Here is a 21,765-nt window from a genome sequence, read left to right on the forward strand (position 1 = left end):
CTCGTTCTATTTGAGCAGTCAAAATACGTTGACTGTATATTTCTATGTCATATACAGTCACTGACCCGATATCACTTTTCCTCGTGAATATTTAAATAGAAATTGCCGAAATAATATTGAATTATTCATACGACCTCTTCAACCTGTTCTTGTTTCAAATGCATACAAAGTAGCGTGGAACGACTCAACATTGTTTCTTTTACAATTATTGGAAAAACATATTTAATTTGTTAATATTTTTTGTTTGCAACCTATAAATCATATGTTTTATGCTTATGGTTGATATTTAAGTCCATTCTCAAACGATTTCGTTCACCATCGAGTGTTGGTTTCAACATGTAAATGTAAATTTCATTGTGTTGTATATTTCTCCGCGAGCATGATGTGAGGCTTTTTTAAAGGGTATTTCCCCCAATATTTAAATCAAATAAATAACCTTAGCGCATTACACAAAAATTGAAAATGTTTTTTTTTTAGATTGCAGTATAAAGACAATATTTATAATAGTGCATTGACTTGACATATCAACGATTTAAAGATTCGGCCCGAAACGGGGAAATAGCTCGGCACAGTCTCGCATTTCCCCGTTTCTAAGCCTCATCCTTATATCGTTGATATGTCAAGTCAATGCACTATCATTGTCTATATACCGTTTAGTTTTTCTTTGTTAAACTTGTTATTTTATTCTATTGTGATTAAGATTGAAATACAATAATTGACTGTTGTGCCTCAAATTTTGACACTTTTACCCATTATTTCTGTTTGTTTTGCCAACACATCGTTGTCAATATAATATAATTATATTCAACTATCATTATGACATTGTCTAAACACTTAAACGAAGGTCAGGAAAATTACCACCACTTTTCATTTGGTTGATTTGATTTCACTTTTGATTTTGCCTTTTGATAAAGGATTTTCCGTTTCGATTTTTCGTTAGAGTTGGAGTCGAGTGCACCCGCACGAGCGGGGTTCGAACTCACAACCTCAGTGTTGACTGGCCAGTGATTACAGTAGTTACTACTTAGACCACTCGACCATAGGATGTCTGCACGTTAATTTATGCATACGAATGATGTCCTTGTACATTAAGTAAAAATCATCTATGTTATCATAAATGTTGGTATTAACCGTCCTGCTAAAGAAACAGATATAGAGACCTAGGAAAGGGCAGTGTTCATGACTAGTATTAGCTTTATTTAATATGAGTTCAGCAGGATAAATATCTCAAGTATACATACTGAAGTCAACATTAATGCTAACCAAAATAGCATCCAAATATATAAAAGTATTATTAAATTTTGTTTCGATGGTTCTATACTGATTTTAGCTCTACATTGTATATCGTAACAATACGGACACATGTCCGCAATAAGTGATGCACAGTAAGTCCCCATTGCAACTTCTCGATATACGATATACAGAATATCCATAACGAACAAAAATGGTATCTATTAAAAATGCAAGTGCAGTTAATGTATCAAAGCAGGTCAAATTAACCTAGTTCTTTCGATTGTTGTTACTAAAAATTACTAAAAGAGTTATGTAGGACTCAAATCTATGGTGGGTTCCAAATCTATGGCAGATTCCAAATCTATGGCAAATATGACGTTGACCATCCCAAATCTATGGCAGATTTTTTACAATCCTAATCTATGGCAAGTTTTGTAATTTCCTAATCTATAATAATGGCGGATTTTTGTTGTTTTCAAATCTATGGCAAATGTTGTGCAAATGGAAAACAATGCACTACATTATGAACGACGACGATAGGATGTCTACAAACATTTGTGAAATAATTTAAAATAATGTGCCCCGTAAAAATAAGCATTGTCTAATATGTGTAACCTGTTTAACCCGTTCGTTAAACCAACAAGTAATTCCCTTAACAAACAAGAAAGCAGTTTTAATATATATAAAAACAATAACAGTTAGGCTTCTCATTTAATATTTCTCTTTTTTTTTTAATAACGATTGAAATCAAATTGGTTTCCGGTAATCATATCTTTCACTTTATGATCTTTGCAAGCCGTATACGCTATAATATTTACTATAACTCCTTTTCTAAAATATCCAGTACTAAAGGTGGCCTTAGTCATCTTGGAAATCGGCCTGTACATAACATTTTGTTCCTCTTCCGGATATTCGGTGACATCTTCCTTTAAACCATCCGCAAATTGTTGTGTGAGTAAATACCTGTATATGGATTGGTGTTCAAATCTATGGGCTCTGCCATCGTTTGCAGCAGAGACGATGTAATATGGCGTTATTCAATGATCTTGAATTGTGTCATAATATGTTACTCTCCCCCGGAGAGTTACGCAATTTAAAAATCTGCCATAGATTTGGAGAAAACAAAAATCTGCCATAGATTTGGAGAAAATAGAAATCTGCCATAGATTTGAGTTGTTTGGCGTTTGTAACGTCACATTTACCATAGATTAGGAATCTGCCATAGATTTGGAACCCGCCATAGATTTGAATCCTACACTTATATATATATTATCATTCTGCATTTTTAAATACCCGTTTCATTAGGTGTGTGATTTTTTTCTTATTGAGATAATGAGGCAAAGTGGTATATAGGGTAGACAAATCAAAACTTTGAATAGATTTGAAGTCACCGATATGAGCATGCAATTTATCAAGTATTTTTAACGAATGTTTGACACTCCAAAAGTAATAAATTCCACTATTTTCAAAGGCTGTATTTGAACAATCTCTTACCAGGTTTTTTGTTTGTACCAAGTGTAAGTAAAATAGACAGTTTAGTAATGGAACAATGTCTTGAAGACGAAATAAATCTATATTTGTAAGGTGTTTTGTGCAGCGTTTTTAGTCATTGTCATTTTATTTTCGACATATGAGTTTGAATCTCCCTCTGGTGTCTTTCTGCTCTCTTTTTGAAGCCTGTACGTAGTTGAAACTTTCATATTATTCCGTTCTGCTTGAAAAGAGGTAGCTAAATGTTTATGTTTGTTACAGATGTCATTTTTTGAAAATGGAGTCAGATGGAATGTTGGTTAATATATGATTTTCTTTTGCTGAACCTCAATGAATAATTAACGTCAAACAATAATGATATTATTGGCACCCTTATCACCCGGGGCATCAATTAATTCCTTGACGACGTCTTTTAGCTTATATTTGATACCAGGAATGGGGCTATTATGGTTGTTGTAAGGAGTAATATGTTCTTCATGTTGAATACGACTACGTTCATTACTGAATTAAACAAAAAGAATCTAAGGACTTTACGTCAGCTTTTTCTTGTTTTATCTATTTCGTGCAGTAAGTGAAGAATGAATCGTGGATGATATTACGACACTCATTCCAATCGATAATTATTGGGGACGATATTTAGGTTCCTTGCTGAGGAATGATTTCAGCTCTCGGTCATGGACGATGTTAAGGTCTCCTGTTATAACATTGGAACAGGGGCCATAACTGTACTCGGAATTACTGCAATTTCATGACGTATGTGAATTGTATATTAAAATCTTTACGCTATTTTTACAGACAGAGCTTGCCCTACTGGAATGTCTAGATGTTCCGCAAATGACCCAAATTGCATATATGATAGTTGGTTCTGCAACAACCAACCAGATTGCGAAAACAGAGAGGATGAAAGTCCGAATAGTTGCCTTAATCGTAAGAAGATATTTAGATAAACACATGTGTACATAAAGATGTTAACTCGTGTATTTTTAATTAACGCCATGTAAAGCATTCCTTCAATCGAACTTATTAACTTTGTATGTGCAAAAAGAGGCCGATTTGTCGTATATCGACCGCATGTACTCACTTTGTTCATTTGTTCGTTTGGGTTAACTTGGAACAATAACAAGACTGGTGAATTTGAACTTTTCATTTTATATTTGCTCAAATGTGCGTTAAATATAAGTCGATGTTTCTTTTCATTTTTTTTTTCAAAATGAAATACATTATATGTAAAGTTTCTCAAATATATGAAAAATACAGTTTAAGGTTTATACTTCCCCTTTTTTAATTGACCTTGGGATTAGATTGTGTTGTTTAGACTTTTTCAACCCATCGTGTTCTTTGGACAATGCCTGTTCAAAGTAAACAATATAACAGTTAGTTTCTGTTGGTTGATGTTGACTTATGTTTGGTTTTGTCTGGTTTGATAGATTTCTTTCTGAGACTCCTGAAATTACCTGAGAGTTTGTTATTATTATTCATACTTGATTTATTAACATATTCAGTATTAACAATACATATCAGCTGGTACTGGTACTTTTTAAGTGTTTGCTTGTTCAGGACTAATTTTCTTACAACTATTTATTTGTGTACATGACACAAACAAAGTGTTCATACTATTACTTTAAAAATGATACGTAATGCAGTGTCCAAAAATGGAAGATCGTTGCATGTAATATATATATATATATATATATACATAAAGTCTCTGAATGATTGTATAATAAAAACTATAAAACAAATTCCCATACGTTTCGGCCATTACGGCCTTCTTCATTGGAATAAATTACAACATTGAAACAACAATTACATCACTTGGATACATTACGTTATAATAACTTTTATGACGTTCATTTGCCGCGTTTTTCGCTTTTTCAATATAAATATATTTATCATCGTTCATACATTGTGTTGAGTCCTTCAGGTTCTAGAGTTTTTAATTTTTTTATCCAAAAGGCTTCTTTAGTTTTTCTGTAAGTTTCTGTCCCAAATACTCTTTCTATGGCGGTAACTTTTAAATTTGTTATTGAATGATTGTTCTGAATGAAATGGTTGGCTACTGGATCTTCTGTTTTCTTTGTTCGTATTTTTGAAAAGTTCAATAGCATTCGTTGATATAGTGTATCACCCGTTTGTCCTACATATATAACTTTTTCACATTTTGTACAATTAATCGCATATATCACGCCTACGGTTTTACAATTTATTTGTCCCTGAATGGTATATTCTTTGCCGGTGTTGTCACAAAATACCTTGGTTTCATTTAAATGTGAGCATAGTGCACATTGTTTACCACATGGTCCACATCCATTAGTTTGCTTATAAAATAATAAATTATGCTTTTTGTGTACTAAGATGTCTTTTATGTTGTTATCACGTTTAAATGCCACGATAGGCGGATCGGGAAATATTTTCTTTAGTCTTTCGGATTGATGGAGAATTTTAAGATTTTTTCTAAGAATGGAATGTACATTTGGAAGCGCATTGGAAAAAGTAATTACTAAAGGTGCCTATCGTGGCATTTAAACGTGATAACAACATAAAAGACATCTTAGTACACAAAAAGCATAATTTATTATTTTATAAGCAAACTAATGGATGTGGACCATGTGGTAAACAATGTGCACTATGCTCACATTTAAATGAAACCAAGGTATTTTGTGACAACACCGGCAAAGAATATACCATTCAGGGACAAATAAATTGTAAAACCGTAGGCGTGATATATGCGATTAATTGTACAAAATGTGAAAAAGTTATATATGTAGGACAAACGGGTGATACACTATATCAACGAATGCTATTGAACTTTTCAAAAATACGAACAAAGAAAACAGAAGATCCAGTAGCCAACCATTTCATTCAGAACAATCATTCAATAACAAATTTAAAAGTTACCGCCATAGAAAGAGTATTTGGGACAGAAACTTACAGAAAAACTAAAGAAGCCTTTTGGATAAAAAAATTAAAAACTCTAGAACCTGAAGGACTCAACACAATGTATGAACGATGATAAATATATTTATATTGAAAAAGCGAAAAACGCGGCAAATGAACGTCATAAAAGTTATTATAACGTAATGTATCCAAGTGATGTAATTGTTGTTTCAATGTTGTAATTTATTCCAATGAAGAAGGCCGTAATGGCCGAAACGTATGGGAATTTGTTTTATAGTTTTTATTATATATATATATATATATATATATATATATATATATATATATATATATATATATATATATATATATATATATATGTATATATATGTGTATCCTATGTCTATACATGAATTTGGGGTCGATAATACTTTCAAATTTCGTTTTTAATTGTTCAAGTATAATGTTTCGTCGTAGTATACGTGTACAACGTTTCATCTAAAACCAAAGAATGGTTCAGAACACGAGATACTTTTTTCATCTGAAAATGTTAGATAATATTAAAATATATTGATAAGACATTGAAATAGATTCTTCTTAATTTATCTTTTCAGGTCTAAAAGGATCCATTGAATTGCCGTGGCTGACATAGCTAGCAGTCTCATTGAATTTTAAGTAAAAACACCTCACCATACGACAACAGATATAAAATTGAATTATGTGAATTAAACTACACGCCTTTATTGTATCTGTAAATAGTTAGAATGGCAATTTGGTTTGTACGAATCTTGAGATGTTATCATTATATAATAAACAAAATATGAAATATGTCATGGAATTGTTCAATTGCGACCGGTATAATTTGTATCGTTAGTCTTGTCATTGTCGTCTCCAGTCACTGTTAATAGGCCTTCATGACGATATAAGAATCAGCTGAAATTCAACACAATGGTACAACTGATCTACATGAACTATGAAAATTGAATGAGGATAAATAAAGGCAACAGTAGAATAACACTGTTCAAAACTCATAAATTCATGGACAAAAAACAAAATCGGGGTAACAAACTAAAACCGAGGGAAACGCATTAAATATAAGAGGAGAACAACGACACACCACTTAAATGTAACACACACAGAAAAGGACCAAGCATCAGACAAAACATTACGAGAATAACAAATATAACATCAAAACCAAATACATGAATTTTGGATAGACAAGTACCGTGACACGTCTTATCGCAATGTGAAATTACACTCAAAAATAAGAGAAAAAAAACGACGCAACGTTAAAATGTAACACAAACAGAAACGAACAATAATATAACAATAGCCATATTCCTGACATGGTACAGGACATTTTTAAAGGAAAAATGGTGGATTGAACCTGGTTTTGTGGCATGCCAAACCTCGCACTTTAATGGCAATGTTAAATATAACATTGAAATGACAACATAATATTACAGGACTACAATACAAATAAATAGGAGAACGTATTAGACAAAGAAACACATGATTAATGGATAACAAAAAGCATCCGGTTTAAAATTCAATACGCCAAAAACGCGTCTCGTCCACACAAGACTCATCAGTGACGCCCAGATATAAAAAATCGAAAGTGAAAACAAGTTCAAAGTTGTACAACACTGAAGATCAAAAGTTAAAAAAGGTTGTGTCAAATACGGCTATGCTTTTATGCTTGGGATAAGAACATCCTTATTATTTAGAACAATTAATGCTATTGCAAACAGTAATTTTTATCAAATGAATATAAAAGATATACATAATGGGACTGAAGTATTAACTAATTACAGAAAACAAACACGTATTCATAATGCAAAGGCCAACACAGAATAGACACACCCGACTCAGTCCAGGCCCAAACGCAATAAATGATAAAAATGACGTCACATACGATGGCGAAAAGGCACAAAAATTACGTAATATTTTAATTTATGATATTTCTGAAACAGCACAAAAATGACGTCACATATGAAAAACTATAACTCAAAAGTAAGATAGAATTAGGATTGATTTAAGATTATAATAGAACTAAATACTTATATTATATTTAAACACAATACATATTGCAATACTTATTAATAGCAATTAACTATATTATATATACATGTATGTCCAGTTTGTTATGAATCCAACTTCAAACGTAAATTATCGTACAGATTACGTTGAACAAAATTAAATCTAATAAATGAAGGCGGTTATTAATTTTTCTTTCCATAACACATAAGTATAATAGAAAAGACGTCAACACATTTGACAAAATCCGATGAGAATTACAAATATAACATTAAACATTTAAACTAAATACATGAAATTGGGATAGACAAGTACCGTAACACGTCTTATAGTAATGCAAATTCACACTCATCAAAACAGTCACAATCGGGAATAAGTCACGTTTGGTAATTAAATGATTAGACGACATAATGACAAACCACAATCTACCATGTGGTTAAAATGTCCTTAAAACGTTTATTTGAGGGAAATAAAGCTTTCTTTCAATTTCAAGATTTTTCTTTTCAGCAGTATAATTTCGGTGTTTTAGTTACCCAATTTGTAATTTACGCACATTTGTGACCAATGTTGGTCTCTTTGCAAGAGGGTAGGACAAACAAAATATGTGTACGCGAACACTTACTATGCTTATCCAATCAAAATTCAAAGACAATTATGATTTTAAATATGATTTTTCACAGTACTTGCGTAAAAAAAAAATGTCGAAATTTAGTGTCTGTATGTGTAAACAAGTGCTCTTGTTCAATGTAACATATTTCCCTGCAATCTTCAGTGTTTCTGTTATATTGTCTTTTGTGTAAGACTTTCAAATCTGTTTGTTAATATATTGATACGCATTTTTAATAATGAATCACTTCAAACCTGTGGTTATCGGATTTCTTATTGTCATACACACATTTCCTGGCTGACATTCAACAGAATTGAAACAAGCCCTTGCATATGTCGATGATAAAACGTATCATATACGTTTTTCTGCTATAAAGGGTATACAGTCGCCTCTTATAAGTCGATTACTAATTCAAATAGTTCATGTTCATGCTAGGTCCTATTTCAAGATTAGTGCAAAACCCTAGTAAATGAACTTTCGTCGGATTTGGCTTTGTTGATCTTATGATAATTAGAATATAACGATAACAATGTTCAGTGATTTCAAGATTTTAACATGGAATACAACAATAATAATGTTTTGAAGATATAAACATGGCAGTAAATCCATTACTGATAAACAAGGAAAAAACCCAGACACAGTCGAATTCCATAAGTTCAAGACAAATAGACAGTAACGAAAAATAAAATTACCTAAAAGATAAATAAAAATATCCATACAAAACTACAGTGAAAACTAAAAAGTTAAGCAACACTGCCTCATTAGACACCTTTCTTGAATTTGTGTCCTCGGGAAATCCTCAGTCCCATATATTATTATGATACCAACATGACCAATGGTGTTACTTATTGCACGTGAAAATGCGATGATTTTATAATTATCTACATTTAGATGAATAGAATGGTTCTGTGTCTACGACTTATATTTCGTCTTTAATTTCGATTCTCAAAAATCCATATAGGGTAATGTCGGCAATTTTCGACCACTTAACGGTAAATTCGATTAGGACTTCAGAGAAAAAAAAACAATGGTCATCTTGACGTTACAAGAAAACATCTTTACATATTGGCTATTGTTTTCGTCGAAGAAACAATACATAATTTAGAATTATAATTAATAATAATTTAAAGTTGCTCAGCGACTGATATTATTCAGGCAGTCCTTCAAACAAAAGTTTCTAAAAAATTCGAAAGACTTGTTTGAAGCGGATTTCAGAAGAAGAGATGAACGTCTACAACTGCTCGCACTGGGCGTGCGTATTTCAATCAATTGTCGTGATCTGTAGTGATAAGATCACACTAATGACTAGTTTGTGTGCTCTGTATGTGAATAACTATAGTGTTGTACGTGCTATTGTTTATTCAGTGTGCCCTACTTACTGTCCATAATTGATTGATAAAGAACACGAACTTGTGCATGTATCGAACTTCATTTTTTGAAATGGGGATCGGGCCGGGGCAGACTAGGTATACCATGGACATTATTTTTGTTTATTTTTTTATCAGCGGTATACCACTGTGGGCTTTTTTACATCTTCATACTGGTTTGTGAGATGTAGTGCAGGTAAAATGTGTATAAAATTGAAGAAGTATGTCAAAACCATGCTTTGACGGCATATGCAGTCGCATTACTTGGCTGATATATTGAAAACATACTGTATTTATGTTTGATTGACAATCACAACCACTTTTTTTTCGCTCTCTTCGTTTTATGATTTGCAAAGTTTTCCTTATCAAAGTAATGATCCAATTCATGTTAGAAAATTATTAAACTAAGCTTTGATGAAGTTTTTGCACAATATTTGAATTTCTCTTATTTTTATTCACTTGATAAAAAAATATCTTTATGCTTTTTTTTTGTGTAAATATTTCCCCATCTTTTTCTTTTTTATAAACGGTATATTATTATGAATATATTGAAGCAATATAATTTACATTATTCATATAAATACAAATATGGTAAGTCTATATTGAAGCGGGTAAAATATCTATACTTCAAAAAAACACGAGGTCTAATTTGTTTGCTGACGAATTCAACTTTATATATAACTAAAAATTACAACATTGTAGGCCTTTTTGTTTTGCACATAATTTATATTACCAATAATTAACCAGTTACGGTTCGAATCCGATACCGATACGAGTAGTGCATGCATATTACCTGTTACCTGAAACTAAGGTTTTAATGCCCTCAGGCAAGATTGGCCATAGAAGTATAAGGCTATTATTTAAGATAATTCTTATATTTCTTTTCAACTGTTTCTATGTCATACGTCCATGGCTTTTAAATATTTGATTAAGGTCATTCCAGAAAAGCAATTCGGACGCATGAAATTTATGAACGTGTTGTTTTCATTTGTTAATTATATACACTCAAATTTTAAAACATAATGATAAACTAAATAAATGTCGATAAAACGATTTAAACCTTTTAAGTTTAATAAGGATAACTTATACTAGATGACTGTTGTGAAAATATTTTAAATACATAATATTTAATTTGATTTAACGTAGCGTTGTTTAACGAAACAATGTATTTGTCTGTTATCATACGTATTATTTGAAAGACAATTTTGTTGTTTAGATTCATTTTTGGTATGATTTTTTTAGGAAAAAAGTCAGAACATATTAATTTTTATTTTCTTTAACGTTTACCTCTTTCGGATATAAAATTATTAACACAAGAATTTAAGAAATAAAAGAAACAATTTCAATTACATGTTGATCAAATTACAGTCAGTTGTATCATGTTGTTTGTGAACGGAAAAAATGTTCTTTTGATTCTTTATCAGCAAGATTTCTTTTTCTTTTTTTTCGAATCATTCCAAATATGATTTTCTATCAGGTACATTTAAAAAAAACTTGTCCTGCAAATAAAAACAAAATATATGCATCGATAGAGTTCATAGATATTTTGTGTATCTTTTACATTACGTACATACGACATTGGAAACAAGTAAATAAGAGATTCAGAAAAGAACTTCAATATTAACATGATGACATTACAACTTTGCCTGTTCACTTACTAAATTTATATAGCATGCAGTATTTGAACCAGGAAAACTTGGCTTCTACAATATATGATAGGAGCTAAGGTGCAAGTGCATTTACCTCAAAATGTTAACGTATGATTGAAATCTCGTTGTAAGTATATGAGGGAAAATAGATTTGGACGAAATAGCTTTACTATTATAAATTATATTGTAAATAATACAGTATTAAGAATAAAAAAAATCTAAGTTTAGTTGATGAAACAAACCGACACTTACATATTAATATGACGCGGAATTAGGGTCATAAACATCGAATTTAGCATAAGCTTAAATAATTTTAGCATATGCCATATTATAATTCAGCATATGCTAAAATGATTTTAGCATAAGCTTTATTGATTTAAGCTTAAGCTAAATTCATTTAAGCATAAGCTGAATTCATTTTTGCATAAGCTGAATTGTTTAGCGTATACATAAATGTTGGCGTGGAATCAAGGTCATAATTATTAAGACTAAAGTTTATTTTAGCATATACTTAATGATTTTAGCTTATGCTTAAATGAATTTAGCTGATGGTAAAATGATTTTAGCTTATGCTAAAATGATTTTAGCTTATGCTAAAATGAATTTAGCTTATGCTAAATGAATTTAGCTTATGCTAAAATGAATTTAGCTTATGCTAAAATGAATTTAGCTAATGCTAAAATGAATTTAGCTAATGCTAAAATGAATTTAGATTATGCTGAAATGAATTCAGCTTATGCTTAATTATTTTTTTTATCCAATCAAAATCTCGTTTTCTTAACTACTTTGATACTTTTCTCAAATTAATAAATGTTTTCCTTAATGTAAATACATATATAAAAAGTGGGGACTATGGCCCTCTGTCATCCCACTTAATCAGTCTTTTCTACCAATTAAGCCGATTTTGTATACAAATTTTGGTCTCACATGTTGGAAAATTTTCAAATTCTTGACACGTGTTTGTTGTTCAAATACAATTTCTATGTGTAATTGTGTCTACATTGTTTTCGACCTTTTAACCCTTAACGATGCTATAGATATACAATGTGTACATTTGTTGCCGATTGCATGAATGAAAACTTCACTACTGTGTGGTGTTAACAGGTCGAATACAATGTATACATTAAAATCGATGACAAGTTGAGATTGGAACAAATGATGTTTTTCAATCTTGTTCAATGATTTAGCACTATCAGAAATACAGGTCAATTTTTATTTGCAGCACAATCCCATTTGTAGCTTTTGAGTAGTTCAGTTTTTGATAGTACTTAACTTTTGCTAATTCTGGAGGGGTCATGCTGTGCCGCATCTCCGGGGACTTCGACCCACCCCATCGTATTTCGACCATCTGTATATTAATTTCAGATTTCAAAGTCACAATTTACCAAGATCAAATAAAACATAGTGACTAAAGAAAATCTCCAAAAACATGAAAAAAGAACATTTACAAAAGTATGCTAAATCGAAATAAGACAGCAACCATTTGATTTTCTGGCGGGGGTGAGTGGGAGGGGGGGGGGGGGGTGGAGCTATGGATCTTTTTCATTCCAGCTTTTGGAAGAAAAAAAATGTTTTTAAGATGAGAAAAAAATATTTGTTTCGTCCTCAGCATATGCTAAAATTGAGAGAAAAATTGCTTTCGTCTTGTCGCCAATATAATAGATTGTTAAAAAAAAACTCTTTCCGGAAGAAAAATCAATACCCTTTACCTCCCTCCCCCCCAAAAAAAATCAAATGGTTGCTGTTTTAGTCGCAAAATCACTCGAGAAGAATAAATGCATCCAAGCAAGCGGTGCATGAGAGAATAGCAAAATCGACTTCTCGGTCATTCACGAAAAGCTTTGGATCCCGTTGTTAACTGGGTAAATAGCCAAAAACGTTCCTATTATGTTGAGCGTAGCAATAATTTTTCCTTTTGAATCAAACACTGATCAATTGATTTGTTTAAAAACTGTGCAGAATGTTGTATTGATTAAAAAAAGATCAAGCGCAGTCTCTTTTTTCAGAAAAAAATATAACTGATACCTTAATTTTTTTTTAACAAGAGTGCCTGTGAGGCCAAGTAAATTTTCAGCTCTATTGCATTTGTACTTTAAGATCGACTGCTGTTTTCAATTTATGCATTCCCCTTTTTTAGCGATATAAAGGTGGGGGATAAATCGAGTCGAATTCAATTAAATGTACATTTTTTAGACAGTGAATCCTACTTAGAACTTACTATTACCTTCAACATGAAAACACTTTAAAACAAACCATATGCCATATAAGATATGGTGAGCTTCCCGGCATTTTATGGCTTTCATCTAGACTATTGGGATATAACATTTATAGCCAACCTTACGCCTTCAATAATGACAAAATGACAAAAACCCATACCGTATGGTCGGCTATATTTTGTTTTTTTTTACAAAAAAATCAAAAATAAGTCGACAGACATGAACCATCGACAACCACGGAACTATAGGCTTCTAACTTGGTACAGGCACATACAAAATATGCATGCAAATAGAGTTAAACATGTTTGTGATCTTGTAAAATGCTATAATTTACAATTTCCATTTAAATTTTTATGTTGTTTTCCTTCCTTTTTTTTTTTTTTTTTTTTGGGGGGGGGGGGGTTTCTCTTCAGTTTATCCCATAACTGACTGCTTATTCAAAAGTTTTAAATATTTGTTTACTATTGTTCTTATCTAATGTTTAAATACGATTTATAACATACGATTTTTTTTTGTCAGGCAAGGATAAAACTAAGAAAGATAAAAGTTTTCTTTAGGTGTTTTTGCTTCATTTAGACATGAAAAGGGAAAAACGACGGACGACTAAATTAAAGTGTTTGTTTTAAGATATTGTATTGAACTTGCGAATATATCTCACCCAAAATGTTTTGATAGGGACAGTGAAACCTAGTTTAATACGGTTGTATTCATTGAAGTTTGCATGCATAGTTCTTAATTAAAAGAAAAAAAACCAAGTAAAGCAAGATCTATTAATTAATTGGACTGAATAGACAAAACTAATTATTTTGCATTCGCATGTATCTTAATGTAGGAAAATTACCAAATCAGAAACAAAAGGAACATTTTAATACCGTATGAATATTGTGAAGGACCTTATGCATCTAGGACTGTTCCATTAGAAGTTCTTACATTGTAAACAAGCTGTTTAAAAATCTAATTGTTGAAAGAGTTTACTAACTGTTTTCTAAGGTCTGAGCTTTACGATTTTATTTCATGATTACTGACAGATCAAAAACATCAAGTATATATAGCATGAAGTTGTTGGCCATAATATTCATTGGTCAGTTATAGATGAGGTCTGTATTGGGGTTTTGATTGCCTATTTTATTAAATAAGAAATCGTTTTTTTGAAAAGTTGGCTAAAAAAATATAAATTTAACCCTGATTTTATAAAACTGTCATTTGGTGTTATTTATATAATTAGATGCTAACTATTTTTTTTATAAATATTTATATGATGTAATGCCATTAAATCGGTCCGTTTTCATGTCAATTTGGTAACTGTTAATGGTACATATCCGTCTGAGTACTGTTTAACTATCATTTAAGTTTAACATATTTAGACCCATCCAGTTCAGGGGAATTAGGTTTTTGAAAGTGCTTCTTTATGTACTTTTGTTATATTTTGACAGTTTGTAAGTCAGAAAAAGTTCAATGATTTAGTTAATATTGAAATTAAAAGACCTCCTCACAAAAAAGGCTGTTTAAATCCCCTCGCCCTTACTTAAGGCAGAAGCTTAGTACATAATACATGACATGTAATGTTGTACTGCTATTCTCTAATATTATCATTACCTCAGTATGCAACGTACAGCTATTAAAATGTGTAACATAAATTTCTGATTTCTGATAATTTTCTGTATTTTCTATAGGCAAAATTTGGCATCAAATGTTTGTAAATAAACTCATCATAGATACCCTGATTGAAATTTTATATTTGCGCCAGACGCGCGTTTCGTATACAAAAGACTCATCACTGACGTTCGAATAAAAAAAATAACAGGATCAATGGCCTGTGCTATAGTGACACAAATGTGGCCCATTCGAAGCGGTATATATCCGAGATTGCCAACCTTACACATTTCTCTTACTTCGGACTGTATCATCAGAGAAATAATTTACACTTTCTACCGTCTAAATAAGAGACCGGTTAGATTTTTAAGACACATATCAAGCTTAGCCCAACTAGTTACAATCGTACTGTTACTCTTTGCAAGTAACACCTCGGTGAAAAGCAGAATGTGGTTATTTATCGATCGATGATCATATGGACTAGATTTTAGTTCAACAACAAATAGAACATGTCCGTGATCATATATAACAGTCAAGCAAATACGTATATAAACTTTATAAACATCCGTTGCTTAAAGTGTGCAACACACAGGGAAATTTCACATTAGCGAAATGAAAGCGTTGTAGTAGATTAAGAAATGGTGTAATCAATAATTGTTTTATCTAAATAGGTGGTTCGACGGATTTTATTCCCGATGGAGAATGTAAACAATGTTCAGACGGTTCTAGCTGTGCTTATATATGTTAATTCTGTAATAAATATAATACTTGTGACAATGAAGAGGATGAAAACGAGGACATATGTAGAGGTACCAATGTAAAATGTTTAGCTGTAACTGGAAACTGTAATTTGCTTATAAAAAAATTGTTTAATTCGCCGTTTCAGAATCAACGGACTATGGGTAATCTCATTATTTATAAATTCATGAAAATAACGTTACGTCATTGGTTGAATGTTCATTGTTTAGAACGTTTTTACCAATCACAACGTTTTGGTGTTCGCTTTTTGGAAATATTACCCAGGATGCATTAGATTCTGAGACGGCAAATTGCTTATCCTCGTATTATGGGTTTTCGTGCTATCTATAAAGATCTGTGACGTCATAATTTCCACTGAAAAAGAATGCATAGTAGGAATTCATATGACGTACGAAAATGTATAAATCATATTTTGTATGAAAACAAGGCTTTTTTTTCTTTTTTCTTTCATTATTTTATACGTAATGGCCTTTAATAATTTTAAGAGATTCAACGAATCAGAGATTTCAACAAAATGACCTACAATTTAAAAAGACGACAAGCCTTTATTGTTTAACGAAGTTACTACTTGAAGCATCCGGTTCATTTAGAAAGTAACATAAACGAGCGGCCGCGTCTTGAACGTTAAATCATGCTAACTAAAAAAAATATCAGTCTTCACTGCATGTAATCTAAATATAACCGGTCAATTGGTGCTAAAACAAAATTCTGTAATCAAATATTCAAAACATAGTTTACTCATTTATTTTATTATTTGCCTGTTTTTATTTAGATTTGGAATGCCATAAAGGGTTTATGAAATGTTAAGACGGGATAGAGTGTGTTCCAGCATTTAATTTATGTGATTTCTACGCCTACTGTAAAGATACTTCTGATGACGATCCTGACATGTGCAAAAGTTGGTTTTCCTGTTTGAATGGTTTTACACGATTTATTTGTTTGGCCCTTTGTAGGTTGTTGTTCGGTGTGAGCCAAGGCTTCGTGTTAAAGACCTTGACCTATAATGGTTTACTTTTATAAATGTGTCTGGGATAGAGAGTTGTCTCATTGGCACTCATACCACATCTTACTATTAGTTTTACTGCAAAAGACACGCATTTTGTTAATGTGGTAGGCTCAATTTATTTAAAAAATACGACTGGTAGCAGGCTAGGCTTGAATTCGGGTTCAATTATTTTGTTGGACCCCTTGAACGAATGACTTTAAGACTGTACTTTTTTGGCTTCTCCTACAAGCATGATGCATTCATGAGTAAGAACAGTTATTGGTTTACTCGTCAAAAGACAAATGTATCTTTATAGTGGTTACGCTCTCTTTTTACCTAGCATGTGAAATGGGACTCGAAGTGTTGGGCATGTACTATAAGATATATATGGATTAATCATTATCATTTCATCATCCTTAATATATATATGTAATACTTGTTGCTTGATATAAGACATACAACAGTATCATCATCATCATCATCATAAGTAATATAGACTGAGGTTTATTCTCCGTCGTAAGTACTTATATAGCTTGAGGTTTCTTCGTCGTTAGTATTATAATTTGAGGCTTAATTCTTATCTGATATTTTAGGCAATTTATGTCGGGAACTTATTTTACGCATGTATATCTATGCTACATATAAATGCCCAAGTTAAAGCCAATAGAGATCATTGAAGTATGTTTATCAAATGATCATGTGAAAATTATAACAGTAAGAAAGGGATTGACTTGTGAGACTGAAACAAACATAAAAACAGCAATTTATAGTATTTCAAATAATAAACTCCTTGCACCTATTTGATAGTATCCATAGCTGCTGAACACCATCTTAAAAACAACTACAAGTAATAAATAGAGAATAATTATCCAGTTTATAATATTGAACAATTATGTGGTGCTGTAACACCATTGTCCTAGTATGGATGTGCCTGTCCAAAGTCAGGAACCTGTGATTCAGTGCTAAAACGTTTGTTGTTGTTTTTTCGTTCATTTTTTTTACATTAATTTGGCCGTTTGTTTTTCGTTTTATTTGTCTTACCATTTTCATGTTGTGCTATCTTATAGCTGACTATGAGATATGGGGCTTGCTCATTGTTGAAAGCCGTACGGTGGCCTATAGTTGTTAAAATTTCTGTGTCATTTGGTATCGTGTGAAGAGTTGTCGCATTGACAATCATACCACACCTTTGTTTTTGGTACATATCACCAGTGAAGTATAAGAAATTTAGAAAAGCAACACTACATGTCAGTATCACATTTTGAAAAATAAAAATTCAGAATGTAGTCTTAAACTTTTAAAATTCATGCTTTTAAAAAGTGTTTATCAAAGTCAAACCACAATGATTTAAGTTTTTTTCGAGTCACACAATTTGTAAATATGGCCGAATCCAAGATATTTGAAAGAGGGTGTAGTTCTCGATAATTGGATTTATGCTGACGATTATACGGTTACAATTTGTATAGATATTATGGAAAACATGAGACTTTAAACATTATCTAGCGATTGAAAGAGGGGAGTATGCCCTCTACCCCTGTATCCTCGAATTCACGATTAGGACAAAAAACCTCGTCCCATACATTAGTAAAGATAAAGACGGAAAAATACCATTTGATAAATATATCAATGATATGAATATCTGCCCACATCAAATTATCTTTAATTAAATTATAGAAAAATAATATTGATAAAATAGTCGAGTACACCTTTTACATTGGGGTGTGTTGGAATCTAATTTAAACTTAAACCTTGTAAAAACAAAAACAAAAAGACAACCTTCTCGCTTCAGAATTCATTATTTTAATGTGTTCATGCTAAATATTGTCTTGGTAGTTTTTAGAATTTATAATTTGAGATATACTAAAATATGGGTCAAGTTAAATGACAAGAAATGATGGGTGCATTTGATTTCAAGTTGCTAACTTACTTATTCCATTATAATATTTGTTTCAATAAAATCTTTCAAAGTTTAATAACAAAATTTTCAAAGATTGAAAAAAAAACAGTTGGGGTTGATTTTTGCATAAAGTATATACAAGCAAAAAATACGTGTTAAAAGAGCAAAACATTCATGCAGTGGATTATCCCCTCCGTCATGCTTCAGTGCAATAGGACGGAATACGATGAGTTAGGTCGGTTATGTCGAGTAAAGTCATTTTATTGGAAATCCCTATTAAGTCATTATAATGCTACTACTGCTGCAACAGTATTTAGTAATATTATTTTACAACATGATATCGTAATTGCATTACTGTAAGTCACATTACTGTTTCTACCTTTCCAACAGATCGAACGTGTCCAACTGATACAACGAAGTGTAGTAATGGTATTGCCTGTTTTTCGCAAAAAGATCGCTGTAATGATGAGAAATTTTGCAAAACTGGTGATGATGAAGATATAGAAATGTGCAAAGGTTGGTTTTAAAGCGCATAATCTAATTAAATTTACTGTAGTTTGTTTAAACACTGATTACTGTTAAGATAAGTTTTTTAACCTACTTGTGACAATGTAGTCGGAAACCCGGTTGAAATACAACAAAAGAATCCAAGCTCTTTGTTAGAGAAGGCGACAAATGTGTACTGTAATGTGTACTGTAGTGACAAAAAATTTAAAAGTTAATAGAAACAAACAAAATTACAATTGTCTTCTCAATTACGAGGTGTTTTATTTTAAAAACACCATTTGCATAAGTTTTCCATTTATCTAGTACATAGTTAAGTAGAACAATTAGATATCAAGTCGACGACATGGGTATCTTTCAAGTTGGATGAAAAAAATGCATAACCTCCGATTTAAAACATTTTTTTACCACGGACGGAAAACATATCAATGTATCAGTTCAGTAATTTTCGTGTCTGCCCTTCCATTATGTGACTCAAGAAAAAAATCCAAAAAAGGAGTAACAAAAGTATCGAAAGAGGAAAATCGAGTGCACTTTTTTATGTTAGGGCGTGTTTGAGTTGAATATTTTGTCTTAATATCGTACAAATCAAGAATATTTCATACATCGTCTTGCTTCAGATTCTATTATATTGATATATCAAAGCTACAGGTTGACTTTATAACATAAAACAATCACAGTACTAAAAGATGCAATATATGGGTCAAGTGAAATACCTATCTAATGAATCACAAAAACAGAGTAGGTGGGTTCGAATAGCTTTTTTTTTACTCTAAGTACTTGACGACAGTCTTTCAAGTTGGATGATGAAAATGCATATCTTCGAAAAATTATAATGTTTTGTGTGTAATAACTAGGGTTTATATTCTTCAACCACTAAAAAAATCTAGTCTGCCCTTCCACGGAATATTTAATTAGAATTTTTTTTAAATGTTTATTAATTTTCGAAAATTCCACCTGACAACCGATCAGACAATAGTTTTAAGTTGAATCAATGCAGACAAGATCATTAACTGATGCTCATTAGCTAGCTGATACATTTGTCTTTTAAAATACAACTGACATATAAGGGTCGTAATGGTGTAATGTGGATAAATTTATCGGTTTCAAAGAGCAAAATTGGTAGCGCGTCATCCCTACAATGGCTTCCATTTCTACGATTGTGAAAATTAACTGGTGTAATGGGGAGATAATTTTGAAGAAGTAGACTCCTGACGGTAAATATATGGCTTGGACATAAAACAAATCAATTGAGAAACTTTAACATGTTTAAACAGCCTAATGTATGAAAAAACAGATATGACAGATATGAACCAGATTAAAGCAAGCCGTTGTACCTTTAAAACTGTAAAACACTGGGACATCAATTTTGGAAATGAATTATCCTTCCCTAGTAGGAATTGGAGAAATGAGTTATCCTTCCCTAGTAAGAATTGAAGAAATGAGTTATCCTTCCCTAGTAAGAATTAGAGAAACACAAAATGGAGGGGAAAAGTGAAAATAATTTTTCACACAGCAAGTGAGCAACCCCAGAAAAAATTATGTCTGTGTAGCAACAAATAATAGAAAACTTTGAAGTGGCGCCACCCTGAATATCAAATTATCTTCCATTTAAAATCAAGTGGTTCTCTATACTTTGCAAGACTTCGATTGAATTTGTCTTACTTATTTTCAAACCTATTTGCCACTGAATATGTCAGAACTGCTTGTTTTCTTTTATATAATATTTTATGCATACTATTAGCATAAATTTACAAATCTATATTTAATAGAAAGGATTTAAATATGTTGAGATCCAGGATTTATTTAGCAAAAGATCAGTGATTTATATAGCAAGGTCTAGCTTTACACCAAAATTAATAGTCTGACATAGTCATAAATCACCTGGGGCTTGAAAAAAAAAATGGTTGATTAACAGGACCAAGGACAACTCATAACATATATATAGCACTCAGATAACCAACATATACACCATAAGACTACTCTTGGAAGTTTAAGCGACCAAATTTGCAGAGAGATTGGTATTACAAATTATTTATGAAGGTGGAACTGCACATATGTTGTCAGTCTTTTTTTTCCAGGAATATTCGACATTCTACATACAGTTGAAACCTAAAGAAGTGCGTCAAACACGCACAACTTGTTTTAATTTCGTCGGTTACTACAAAAGTCAAACGATTTCAACGGATATTGTCAATAAGATCAATTTATGTTGAGGTTTAATAATGTAAATACTCCAGCATCGTCAACTGTGAAAATAGTGTTGCGGTTCTTTGATGATTGTTTGGGTCGTCAGTGCGCTTGAATGTCATAGACAAATTATCGAAAACATAGCTACGAAATCTAAATTCAAAAAAGCGGGTTACCAGAGACGATATTTCTAAAAAAAATCAATTAGATAGAAAGCTATAGTTATTACCTAATAGAAAAGTGCTGCGCGCTTAATGAATATGAAACTGTAATCAAATTAGGAACGAAACTGTGTACAAATTTAATGTTTTATGCTGCCGGGTAAACTAAAAAATATTATTTTTATTTAATATGTTCACTTCT

The 21,765-nt window shown here is 31.5% G+C and overlaps 1 protein-coding gene across 1 annotated transcript in view; it reads left to right on the forward strand.

Moving 5' to 3' along the window:
• LOC143044367 (uncharacterized) overlaps positions 1-6,428 on the forward strand; it is a 90,292-nt gene extending 83,864 nt beyond the window's left edge. The window contains exons 20-21 of the mRNA XM_076216322.1: positions 3,520-3,651; positions 6,213-6,428. Of these exons, the coding sequence (XP_076072437.1) occupies positions 3,520-3,651; positions 6,213-6,250 (170 nt within the window). The 3' untranslated portion in view covers positions 6,251-6,428. The remainder of the gene's footprint in view (positions 1-3,519; positions 3,652-6,212) is intronic.
• Positions 6,429-21,765: the final 15,337 nt, after the last annotated feature.

Source organism: Mytilus galloprovincialis, chromosome 9 (assembly GCF_965363235.1).
Source record: "Mytilus galloprovincialis chromosome 9, xbMytGall1.hap1.1, whole genome shotgun sequence".
Lineage (NCBI taxonomy): Eukaryota > Metazoa > Mollusca > Bivalvia > Mytilida > Mytilidae > Mytilus > Mytilus galloprovincialis.